At 44.2% G+C, this 13,644-nt stretch overlaps 1 protein-coding gene across 6 annotated transcripts in view; it reads left to right on the forward strand.

The window, feature by feature from the left end:
• Positions 1–13,644, forward strand: part of LOC106590044 (supervillin) — a 174,883-nt gene that overhangs the window by 65,750 nt on the left and 95,489 nt on the right. For all 6 annotated transcript variants that reach the window (XM_045710634.2, XM_082970651.1, XM_045710635.2 and 3 more), the window contains exons 2-6: positions 1,281–1,344; positions 4,159–4,250; positions 7,918–7,984; positions 8,115–8,266; positions 8,628–9,402. In XM_045710634.2, the coding sequence (XP_045566590.2) occupies positions 1,281–1,344; positions 4,159–4,250; positions 7,918–7,984; positions 8,115–8,266; positions 8,628–9,402 (1,150 nt within the window). The remainder of the gene's footprint in view (positions 1–1,280; positions 1,345–4,158; positions 4,251–7,917; positions 7,985–8,114; positions 8,267–8,627; positions 9,403–13,644) is intronic.

The following is a 13,644-nucleotide window of genomic DNA, read 5'->3' on the forward strand; positions in this document are numbered from 1 at the left end:
CATGGTCTTCTTAACTGTTCAAAAAGCACAATAAAAAAATCTATGAAACAAAAACGATGCACATTTTCTTATCTCCTCCGCTCCTGCCTGCATGGGCTGCCATAGACAGAATGAATATAACGGCCGTCCCCATTTAAGTCCATAATCGCTTAACGGGTGGACTGGCGGCCATTGCGAATGTACCCATAGGAGCAAATCAGGAAGTGTACCCATCAATATGTGCTGTGATTTGTTGATTCAACTCAACTGACATTGCAAAAATTACCTTCCATTGCATGAGCCACATCAGTTAACATCACTTGAATGAACATTTTACATTACCATGGAAATTATTGCATCACAATACCCGGCAGCCATTGCGAGTGTACACATGTACTCAGTCAAAGTGCCAGGGTTAGAGGTTCCAAGCCAGTTTTATTCATTCTATTTCTATGTGTGCTGGTGCAGGCAATCTGGGATGCGTTCCCTAGGCAACTGAATACTTTTTTTTGCTACAGCACCTTGCTTGTTTCAGCTAGGATCAAAGATTCACGTTGTAAAGAATCCATGTTTCCACAGAAACGGACTTAACTGCACAAAGGGCTCCCGAGTGGCGCAGTGGTCTAAGACACTGCATCTCAGTACAACAGGCGTCACTGCAGTACCTGATTTGAATCCAGGCTTCATCACATCCGGCCGTGACCGTTGGTTATACGTAATTGTGCCAGCCCTACATGTGATCAGACTTTAAAGAATCCAATCCGTCTCAATGAAAAGCAATCAAACCTCTAACGCCTTGAGCTGTGACATAGAGACAAGCCACTTTAGAAAGAGCTGTACTGCAATTTACTGTGTGCGTGCGTGTGTCTTTGTGAGTTAGCTGTCTCAACTCTCACCTGGTTTCATTTTCAAATAAACACTGGTCTGCGGCTCTGTTGAAAAGTACTGCAGTATATAGGGAATTGGTGCGATTTTGGATGCTCTCACAGTTACATTGTTCTCATTATTACAACCCAAAGGCTGCACACATCTCTTATTGTTCAACATGGATCAATAAAACAGGTTTTAGTTTTCTAATGTATTTAATTCCTCTGCAGTGCTGAAAGTCCACTTGACTAATGTCATTCATAGAGAAATGTTGTTGAATGACCGTAAGACGCCTCTAATACACTCGTTTTAATGTTTGGTCATTAAAAAGTGTGAAGTTGGACCATTCACAATGGCCTGTCTCCTCTCACTCAAATGATGAAGAACTGAGTATGGTCTTATAGTCTAAATTATGTTTTCTCTCTCCTCTCTAGAACTTGGGAGTGAGACCCCCCTCAAACTTGGGAAGGCAAGACTTTTACAGAAGAGGAATCTTAGGTAAGATGCTATTTTCATGGGTAATATCAATATTTGTTTATTGTTTCGGTTCTGTATACAGCATCATTGCACATCTAATAGTCTCTCTTCAGCCTGTGTATGCTGCTATGCTGCCCATGGGTGTCTGTGTGTACGTTATACAGCATACCCATTGGGACAGTGTCCAAGCGAAGTGAGAAAGTGAAGGGTAAGGTCACTCTAGAGTGAACGCCACTGCAACTTTGGTGCGATTGCATTGTGTCCATGTTTTGGCCAAGTGTCAAATATTCCACCCCTCTGCCACCCGTGACTCCACAGCTCTGCATACATATTGTACATCTAGTATCCAACCAGTTCTTTACGTTTACAGTATCTGTTTGAGTTATTGTTTGTCCATTATGTTTGTCATCCTTCACGCAAATGATTAAATACTTCAGCAAAATGGGTGTGTCGTGTTCTTTGTAATGTGCTAGTTCATCTGCTAAAACCCAAAAGGATGTGTTCCTCTTTTCAAAGGCCCCTTCCCTCAGATAGTCTAGTTGTATATTTCATGCCACAACTGTTTTGTGTTGAAGTCCAACCCACTCTATTGCAAACGGCCCTCTGGATATTTTTCAACGGTATACTTTTCCCATCGTAATGGATAGACGTTACATGTAGACAATGGTAATGGATAGACGTAACACCAATAGACACAACAGGTTTTAGTATGTTAGTGCCGTAGATTTGAGTCAGTGTGAATAGATCAACAGGATCTACGACCTTCATGTAATAAGCCTATTACTGAAAATAACTGCACATAGTTTTGATAATTACTTATTTTAGTTGCGAATAGGAAGAACTTGGGCCAAGATTTACCGGTCGGCTATTTAGATTCTCTCTCTCTTCCAAAGATATTTTTTTAAACATTTAGATGTCCTCATGACCTCCTGAGAATCCAGTTCCCTGTTTTCTAACCCAGCCATTGATTCCTCTTTCAGTGCATTGTTTTCACCCTATTCCCTATATAGTGCACCACTAATATCAATACTTTTGGGTAGTGCACTATAGAGAATAGGGTGCCATTTGAGATGCAACCAGAATATAATTACATTATTCATTTCCGCTTACTGAAATCAACCCATGGACATTGTTATGACCAATTATTTATATACTGTGTACACTAGATGACTGACAGGGGGAGCTGATTTGAAACCGCTGCGCCTCTATTTTACTACTCCCCCACCGTTTGTAAAGCTGTAAAGCTGTAGAAATGCATTTATTAATGTCATTTGTTTTTGCCACATTTATTCTATTACAGAGACCTTAATGTATACTTTAAAATTATATTATGTGAGCTAAACATACAAATAAAAACATTGAAATACAGAAAAACATTTTCATGTTTCAACATTTTAATGTAAAATTTTTGGAGAGCACTGTCACTGTCCCCACTACCACAACATACTTAAATACATGTAATTTTGTCCTTAACATATATAATTGAAATACTGTATAATTCTATTAATTCCTATGGAGGACTGCGTCTTCTGAGAAGAACCAATATGGCCGACCGGTAGCTTCAAAGCCTTTCATTGGCCAATACAGTCGTGGCCAAGAGTTTTGAGACACAAATATTAATTTTCACAAAGTCTGCTGCCTCAGTTTGTATGATGGGAATTTGCATATACTCCAGAATGTTGTGCAGAGTGATCAGATTAATTGCAAAGTCCCTCTTTGCCATGCAAATGAACTGAATCCCCAAAAAACATTTCCACTGCATTTCAGCCCTGCTGCAAAAGGACCAGCTGACAGTGATGTCAGTGATTCTCTCGTTAACACAGGTGTGAGTGTTGACGAGGACAAGGCTGGAGATCACTCTGTCATGCTGATTGAGGACCGTCTCCTAAAGTTGATTCAGCAAAGAAGCCACTTCTCTCCAGGAAAAACATCAGGGACAGACTGATATTCTGCAAAAGGTACAGGGATTGGACTGCTGAGGACTGGGGTAAAGTCATTTTCTCTGATGAATCCCCTTTCCGATTGTTTAGGGCATCCGGAAAAAAGCTTGTCCAGAGAAGACAAGGTGAGCGCTACCATCAGTCCTGTGTCATGCCAACAGTAAAGCATCCTGAAACCATTCATGTGTGGGATTGCTTCTCAGCCAACGGACTGGGCTCACTCACAATCTTGCCTAAGAACACAGCCATGAATAAAGAATGGTACCAACACATCCTCTGCGAGCAACTTCTCCCAACCATCCAGGAACAGTTTGGTGACGAACAATGCCTTTTCCAGCGTGATGGAGCACCTTGCCATAAGGCAAAAGTGATAACTAAGTGGCTCGGGGAACAAAACATCGATATTTTGGGTCCATGGGCAGGAAACTCCCCAGACCTTAATCCCATTGAGAACTTGAGGTCAATCCTCAAGAGGCGGGTGGACAAACAAACAACCCACAAATTCTGACAAACTCCAAGCATTGATTATGCAAGAATGGGCAGCCATCAGTCAGGATGTGGCCCAGAAGTTAATTGACAGCATGCCAGGGCGAATTGCAGAGGTCTTGAAAAAGAAGGGTCAACACTGCGAATATTGACTCTTTGCATCAACTTTATGTAATTGTCAATAAAAGCCTTTGACACTTATGAAAGGCTTGTATTTATACTTCAGTATTCCATAGTAACATCTGACAAAAATATCTAAAGACACTGAATCAGCAAACTTTGTGAAAATTAATATTTGTGTCATTCTCTAAACTTTTGGCCACGACTGAACATAGCATCAGCAATCTAGTGTTTATATATTGGTTATGACTGACTGAGCTGTTCTATTTTTATTTGTGTCCCCCTGCAGCTTCCAGAAAGTGTTCTTGTTCGAAGAGAAAAACAACCTGGCCAAGAACACCAAGGATATAGATGTAAATCTCTTGGCAAGCCTCCCTAAAGGTGACTCGGGGCTTTCTGTTTCAGCATGCTGTGCTGCATGAAACACATGACTCTATCTGACAAAGCTTGCATCTCAAATTACATTTACATTTAACATTTACATTTAAGTCATTTAGCAGACGCTCTTATCCAGAGCGACTTACAAAATGGTGCATTCACCTTATGATATCCAGTGGAACAACCACTTTACAATAGTGCATCTAAATATTTTAAGGGGGGGGGGGGGGGGGGGGGGGTTAGAAGGATTACTTTATCCTATCCTAGGTATTCCTTAAAGAGGTGGGGTTTCAGGTGTCTCCGGAAGGTGGTGATTGACTCCGCTGTCCTGGCGTCGTGAGGGAGCTTGTTCCACCATTGGGGTGCCAGAGCAGCGAACAGTTTTGACTGGGCTGAGCGGGAACTGTGCTTCCTCAGAGGTAGGGGGGCCAGCAGGCCAGTGGTGGATGAACGCAGTGCCCTTGTTTGGGTAGGGCCTGATCAGAGCCTGAAGGTATGGAGGTGCCGTTCCCTTCACAGCTCCGTAGGCAATCACCATGGTCTTGTAGCGGATGCGAGCTTCAACTGGAAGCCAGTGGAGAGAGCGGAGGAGCGGGGTGACGTGAGAGAACTTGGGAAGGTTGAACACCAGACGGGCTGCGGCGTTCTGGATGAGTTGTAGGGGTTTAATGGCACAGGCAGGGAGCCCAGCCAACAGCGAGTTGCAGTAATCCAGACGGGAGATGACAAGTGCCTGGATTAGGACCTGCGCCGCTTCCTGTGTGAGGCAGGGTCGTACTCTGCGAATGTTGTAGAGCATGAACCTACAGGATCGGGTCACCGCCTTGATGTTAGTGGAGAACGACAGGGTGTTTTCCAGGATCACGCCAAGGTTCTTAGCACTCTGGGAGGAGAACACAAGGGAGTTGTCAACCGTGATGGCGAGATCATGGAACGGGCAGTCCTTCCCCGGGAGGAAGAGCAGCTCCGTCTTGCCGAGGTTCAGCTTGAGCTGGTGATCCGTCATCCACACTGATATGTCTGACAGACATGCAGAGATGCGATTCGCCGCCTCGTTATCAGAAGGGGGAAAGGAGAAGATTAATTGTGTGTCGTCTGCATAGCAATGATAGGAGAGACCATGTGAGGATATGACAGAGCCAAGTGACTTGGTGTATAGCGAGAATAGGAGAGGGCCTAGAACAGAGCCCTGGGGGACACCAGTGGTGAGAGCGCATGGTACGGAGACAGATTCTCGCCACGCCACCTGGTAGGAGCGACCTGTCAGGTAGGACGCAATCCAAGCGTGCACTATATAGGGAATAGGGTGCCATTTGGGACATATTCTTGGACAAAGGATACTTTCCCAGAGTTATGGGGTTGAGGGAAGTGGTGTCTATTGTGTGACTGTATAATGGCAATCCTCAGAGGAAGAAGTGAAGATATTATACCTGTGGCTGGTTCAAAGGGTTGTTGTTTGAGGGTGCTTACTGCTTTGACAAGGTTCAGTCAGAATATAATATAAATGTTTTTTTACGTGAACAGTGTGTAAGCACTTCAAAACACTTGTACGCTAATGCCTGCCTCAGACCACTTGTAGAACAGCTAAGTGCATCGATAGATGCTTTTTTCTCTCCCGCATCACTTTATACACGCAAGTTCTCCGCTAAACGTAGAATCGCATGGATTATCCATCTCTCAGGCTCCCGAGTGGCGCAGCGGTCTAAGGCACTGCATCTCAGTGCTAGAGGCGTCACTACAGACACCCTGGTTCGAATCCAGGCTGTATCACAACCGGCCATGATTGGGAGTCCCATAGGGCGGTGCACAATTGGCCCAGCGTCATCCGAGTTTGGCCGATGTAGGCCGTCATTGTAAATAAGAATTTGTTCTTAACTGACTTGCCTAGTTCAATAAAGGTTACGCATCTGATTAACTTCAGAACAAAGTTGACTACAAATACATAGTTCTCTTTGCAAGTGTTACAAAGAAGCAATGAATAAAAATAGGAAATGAAAACCGAGATGAGTGCTTTAAAATATAAACAGTAGGCTTTAGGCCTATTTCAATCATATTGAAATGCATTTCATGTTCGATCAATTGTTATATTTTGCTAATTGTAGGTTAGTGTCTGTATTTTGTCTCAATATATTTCTTGTGCACAATGATGTGCCAAATCGGTGATTTTAGTGCAATTTATTGGGTAAGTATAGAATAAGCTGCCTTAATATTTGCAGCTGTAGGTAGTAATATCTCTAGGAGCTGATGTTGTCGGTATTGTGAAATAATTGTAATGTTAAGGAAAGATTTGAATGAAGAAAGCTGATCCAAGAGCAGCTCTCCCTTTCTTTCAATCCTATCAGTATCGACACATGCTCCAACGATGCACTTGGCGACTGTTCTCTCTGCGTGATGTTGTGGGAAACATGTTATATCTTCGGCTGTTGTAGGAAAGATGCATTGTTAAAACACTTGTACACCTAAGTTCCATCGCTATCGGGAAACCGGGCCCTGGGCGATCCATATCACGATAAATTGACTGAATTATCACGATAGCGATAAATAAAACGTTAAGTTTATACCATGAATGTGCAACACATTTATTTATATTACCCTTAAACTTCTACTACTACATTGAATGTTGTAGCTATCAATTTCTCTGTTAACAATCACCAATATTAGCAAAATTATTTCATTTCTCATTTCTCTAGTAGGGCCCTATAGGTTATTTATCATAATAAACGATATCAGCAAAATGTCCATGATAAGTGGTCTGTTTGGTCGGTGTCGATAATTTTAGGTAACATTTTCGGTTTCCCTCAGTGTGTGCTCACACAGTCAGAGAGGCCAGGGCACATGGCACTTGGAGTGTGTTTGGTTGTTTTGTTTCTGTTGTGTATTGAAAAGTTGCTTTATTACATGTGGTGTCCAGCAGTAACACGCATAACAAGCTCTAGACTGTACTGTTCTGTTTATCCTGACTACAGTGCAGCTCCTTTCCTACTAGCTCATGGATAGGACTCCGTCTGTCTGTCCTCCTAGAGGGGCAGTCTGGTTCAGTCCAACCCAATAGGCCATTACCTGACTGCCCTGCTCTGGATGCGTTTACACAGGCAGACCAATTCTGTTCTTTTTGCCTGTATTTTGAACAATCGGATTAGATCTTTCGCTAATAATTGCCCAAAAGATTAGAATTGGACTGCCTGTGTAAACACAGCCTATGGGTCTGGGTGAATTTTGTGTGATCTCTGTCTCTATGTAGGGCTCGATCAATCACATGAAAGAGTCAGAGTGTAACCACTTCTTTCGCTAAGTCAATTAGTCAGTAGCAGATGGGACTCTTTCTATTATCGAAGCGGGATGCAGATTTTGTCAGTTCCTTGTGAATGTGTCTCTCAGCAATTTGTCACTGTGTTGTAAAGAACAGAGTATGCTACTGGAGGAATCGTCACATCCTTATAACAAGACCCACAAACAAACCGAGATCTATTCTTGCTCTAGATGTGACAGTAACCTGTCCCAGATCGGTTTGAACTTACAGTAAACACTGTTGGCTAATGTGAGCTTAAACTGTCTAACCTCATCTGCTGTGAAGTCTCTCTCTCTTATAATGACTACTGAATTGAATAAACTTTATTCACTACTTTCCAGTTTTATCTTGTTTAACCTGCCTGTGTTTTCATCTGTCCAGTTTCAGAGTTGAGGAAGCGTTTTGAAGGCATCAGCCCAAGCACTAGCTGTGACTGGGAAATGAACAGGTACAACCGAGACATTCAGCTCCATCAACCATGTAATGCAGCCGGCAGATATTTGAATGATGATTGTGATGGATGAGAACGTGTGTGTGTGTCACTGTGTGTGTATCTGACTCTGTGTCTGACTGTGTAGGAAGGAGAGGATTGCCCGGCGGTTGGAGGGCATAGAGAGTGAGGTGCATCCCGCCATATTACCCAGCTGCCCAGGTCTGGTGACCAATCGGCTGGTAGAGGAAGACACACCCCGTTACACACGTGCCTCGGACACCTGTGACCCCTGTGTCGGTGAGGACACACACACACACACACAGTACCCTGTGTCAGTGGGGACAAGGACACCTAGGCACAACAGAATACAGTCACCTACTCACTAAACTTGTACCTGGAGTTCCTACATGGCTGCATCAGCTACTTATGCAATCCACAGAATGACAGAACTAGAGCATAGTTAGAGCTCCATATAGCATATCAATAAAGAAACCTGAGCCATGCTTTTTAATATGAATTTGGTCAATATTTGCTTACAGTATTAAGTCATTTGCAAGATATACATTGACATCATGCATTAAATATTACTTGCGTAGTGTTTTAGTCCATACATAATGTAATAGTCTGAAGCAGTAATGGTCTCTCCCTCTATCCCCAGTCACAGTACAACGTTACAGTAAGGAGGACATGGAGAGTCCAGAGATGATGACCAATCAGCAGGTCACTGCTCCAGAGAGGCAGTCCAGAGCCCGGTGCAGACTCGAGGAACAGACCCAGACCGTCCTCACCGAACCCACAGACCCCGCTGGTACCGACCTGGACTCCAAGGTGGAGCGGATTGCCCGCTACAAGGCAGAAAGGCGTCGCCAGCTGGCCGAGCGCTATGGTATCTCGCTGGACCAAGAGCCAGACACCACTGTCACCGACCACTTCTCTTCCCGATACAGTGCCTCCTGTGGACGCAAGGAGTTGGCTTCTTCCTCTGAGAGGCAACAGGGCTACGCACACCCAGAAACACGATGCAGGGCAGAGTCTGTGGGGGACGAACACTCCTACACATCTAGTAGATCCAGGGTGGGTAGAGTGGCCCCCCCACCACAGGGCTACGGCAAGCCTGGCCAGGGGCGATCCAGGGTGGACTCGTTCACGGAGAGGGAGAGGGTGGAGAACCTGGAGAACCAGCGCAGGGCGGCTCAGCAGGAGAGGAACATCAAAGCCCCCGAGCCGCAGCCGCCATCTTCCTCCACCTACATGGATCTGACGTCGTCGACCTCTGCCAAAGTGCCCATTGCTAAGGACAACACCATCATGGGGTTGCCCCCCAGCTCACCCAAGACTGGCCCGAAGTCCTTGCTGCCCTCCCCCAAACAGGAGGTGTCCCCTGGGGACCTGTTCATAGAGCAACAGGCCCACAACATCCTCAGCAGACAGGGGTGAGTGGCTCTACCTCCTACACTATGTCTAGATCTGCCTCGCTCTTTCTCGGTCCCCTTTCTGTAAACATAACAGATGGAGAGAAAGAGAGAGTCTCTGTATCTCTCCCACACACACACACACACACACACACACACACACACACACACACACACACACACACACACACACACACACACACACACACACACACACACACACACACACACACTGCATCTCCTAGATGCCTTTAACAGAACTACAGTGCCTGTGCTCGCTCCAGCCCAGAGCCTGTCCCCCTCTCTGACCCCGGCCCTATGTCTGCGTGCGTGTGTGTGACTGTGTGTTTGTGTGTTAGCGTGTGCGTGAGGAGACACTCCCGTGTGTCTGGTTTTTAATGTCCTCCTGTGGAAGGATGGGTGGGCTGTGTTTGGGACTGGAAGATGACACATCATCCATTAGGCTTGCAGCCCACTCTTCGCTCGTCCCCTCACAAGATCGTCCTCTTGGCAGGAACATTGAATGTGTCCCAAATGGCACCCTATTCCCTATATAGTGCACTACTTTTGACCCCACTGAGACGCACACATGATTTCAAACAGCAATCTGAACCCAGAGCAGTTGTCTGGAGTGGAATTAAAGTGCAGCGCAGGCAGGCTCAGTCAGTCCAAAAGGGTTCAAACAGACACGCAGCTGGGACTGAGAGGACTTAAATCTGAACTGACCTCAGATCAGGCATTGATGTTGCTGCTGCATGTCTTTCATGTTTAACAGCAACCTGTACTGTTAAGATAAGTTAGACTAGATAAAAGGAGTTGCTTTGGTGATTTAGTTGAATTATATTAAGAATCTGCTATAATTGCACAGTTGTTATCAGACTAGAGCTGTGTTCGAATCCTCATACTAACCGCACTAACCGTACTATTTGTGACGTGAATGAAGTATGTAGTATGCTTATTGGTCATAGCATGGATATAGTTAGTATGCCAAAAGTTCCCGGATGTTGTACTAAATTTGCCAAAATATGAAATATACACGCAGAGGACACTGTTTCTGTACTTTAGGGCCCATAATGCAATTCTTCAGGAAATGGGCGTGGCTTCACATCGTTTTCAGATTTGAAGAAAATGACGGAAAATATGCAGCCAAAGTACGACGAGAGCGAATACAAATTCATTTAACTAATTATGAGAAATGTTAAGAAAATGTTGAACAATGTAATTAAGTAATGACTTTTCAAATAGGTTACCTTACACGTTATGATGGCTGACAATTTGTTAGCTACGCTGTCCTTACGAACCACATAACGTATCATTACAGCAGTATGTACCGGTTAGTTGGCTAATAATACATCAAACTTGCCAGTATATTAACTATAGGCTGTCTAATTGCTAACTATCCAATGTTTATTGAGATTTTTCTTGTTGTTCTTAGCTAAATGGTATCGTCATTGTGCGTTCTCAATGGACATTCGGGTGCTTTCGTAAATTTGCTCTGGCTATCTAATCTGTTTCAGAGCACTCTTGTCTGAGTGTACGAGAGCTCAATGAATTTACTAGTGCTCAACACCCATTTGAATATGGCCGGTGTCAGTAAATGTCGGCAAAAAAACGTAATTAAATTGTTGCCAGCAGCACATGAAAACTGCCTAACCGGCTCTGCTAGAGCGAGTAAAATGATTAGAGTGGTCTCATTTGTGTCTGGAAGTAACTAGCAAGCTAGCCAATGCTAGCTTGGGTGCTTGACTGAGGTTGTATGGTCAGAATGCTTAAATCAACCCTACTCCTCAGCCTGTGGGTCGAGTGTACTCTCCCAGAGCGAGACGCTCTGAATTTACAATCTGACAGCACACGCACTCTGGCACTCCATATTGAATTTAATAACACACCTGAAGTCGTAAAATGTCTAACTAGTAATTTGTTATGCTAGCAAAAGGTTGCATAGCAACAGCATCAACTTCCGGTACACCGGCGAAGAGCTAGTACGCTCAACTGAAAGGATACTGTTTGTTTACAGTATACTAAAATTAACCAATAGTATGCAGTATATACTCATTAAGTATTAGTATACAGTATGTTAGTATGGGTCTTCGAACACAGCTTATGACTGAGCCGAAGTCACCCAAAGCCCTTTATTTCAGGAGGTGAAACTGTAATGGTGTCATGTTCTAAAAAATGGCACTGTCAATGTTATATATCCTCACCAAATAGTTAAGGAATTCTTCATTTGACATTCACAGTCCTGGCCAATGCAGTTCGATGTCCGGAGACATTGTATTTTCCAATGTTTTTTCCAGTGCTCTTCATACTCCAGTCCCTCAGTCTTATTTTAACAGCCAGCTCTTGGCCTAGCTCTACCCTGCTGGTAGTAAATGTTGACTCACTAAGGGGGACATTTATATTCCACATCCCACCAGGCGTTACTCTTTCCCTCATCTGTCTCTCTCTGTGTCTGTCGCTCTCTCTCTGTCGCTCTCTCTCACTCTCTCTCGCTGTCTCTGTATCTCACTCTCGGGTTTCAAAACTTAGCAGCAGCTGTGTTGCGTTAACCATCAGAAGGGGTGTTGGGTTACGGGGCGCACTGTGTGACTCCTCGGTCAGAACTATGACAGCATACAGAGACACAGCTGGGACTGATAAAGGCCAGCAACACCATGCCAAACCGCCGGCCTGGAGAAAGAGTTTAGGGTTTAGGTCATGGAGAAGAGGGCTAGTTGTCTATCACTCACTAGCTCTCTTTTTTCTCATCCTCTCTCTTTCGCTCTCTGTCATTTATTTTCTTACATTTTTTTTGTTTACCACATTTTTCTCCCCAATTTCGTCATATCTAATTGGTAGTTACAGTTTGTCCCATCGCTGCAACTCCCGTGCGGACTTGGGAGAGGCCAAGGTTGAGAGCCATGCGTCCTCTGAAACACAACCCTGCCAAGCGGCACTGCTTCTTGGCACAATGCACGCTTAACCCGGAAGCCAGCCGCACCAATGTATTGGAGGAAACACCATACACCTGGCAACCATGTCAGCATGCATGCGCTCGGCCCACCACAGGAGTCGCTAGAGCGCAATGGGACAAGGACATCCCGGCCGGCCAAACCCTCCCCTAACTCGGACGACACTGGGCCAATTGTGCGTCGCCTCATGGGTCTCCCGGTCGTGGCTTGCTGCAACACAACCTGGTATCAAACCAGGATCTTTAGTTACACAGCTAGCACTGCGATGATATACCCTTTTCTAGCTCTGAGTCTCTACTTTTATCCAATGTAAAAAAAACACAATTTCAAATTTTGATACATAGGACCGAGCCGGTCGGTCACATATCATCCTGCGACACCCTGCTTCCTTACTTTTGTTCTCCTCTACAGAAAGACCTATGACTATTTATGTAAATATCTCTCCTTTGTGTATAGAATAGATAAGTCAAATGCCTATTCTCAGTCCAGTACAGCCATCTATACTAGGAAGTTATGGCTCTGGATATCGTTAAGACAGATAGATAAGGAAGGACATATACCATGTAGCCACATGGGACAGGACTACACTGGGATCTTTGCCTTCCTTTTTTAGGACCAAATCATGCACGTGCAGTGTTTACAATAGGCTACATCAGTTGAATGTATACCAATTATTTCCCATATACAGTGCCTTTATAAAGAATTCAACCCCCTTTCCTTGTTCCACATTTTGTTGCATTAAAGCCATTAAACTGTATTTAAAATGACTTGCCTTATGATGAAATCCGTAAGCAGTTTCCTTACTCTATGGCAACTGAGTTGGGAAGGACGCCTCTATCTTTGCAGTGCCTGAGTGTATAAAATACACCATCCAAAGCCTTATTAATAACTTCACCATGCTCAAAGGGATATTCATTCTGCTTTTTTTTATATATACTGCTCAAAAAAATAAAGGGAACACTTAAACAACACATCCTAGATCTGAATGAAAGAAATAATCTTATTAAATACTTTTTTCTTTGCATAGATGAATGTGCTGACAACAAAATCACACTAAAATAATCAATGGAAATACAATTTATCAACCCGTGGAGGTCTGGATTTGGAGTCACACTCAAAATTATAGTGGAAAACCACACTACAGGCTGATCCAACTTTGATGTAATATCCTTAAAACAAGTCAAAATGAGGCTCAGTAGTGTGTGTGGCCTCCACGTGCATGTATGACCTCCCTACAACGCCTGGGCATGCTCCTGATGAGGTGGCGGATGGTCTCCTGAGGGATCTCCTCCTAGACCTGGACAAAAGCATC

The sequence above is a fragment of the Salmo salar genome, chromosome 29, assembly GCF_965601325.2.
Source record: "Salmo salar chromosome 29, fSalSal1, whole genome shotgun sequence".
Lineage (NCBI taxonomy): Eukaryota > Metazoa > Chordata > Actinopteri > Salmoniformes > Salmonidae > Salmo > Salmo salar.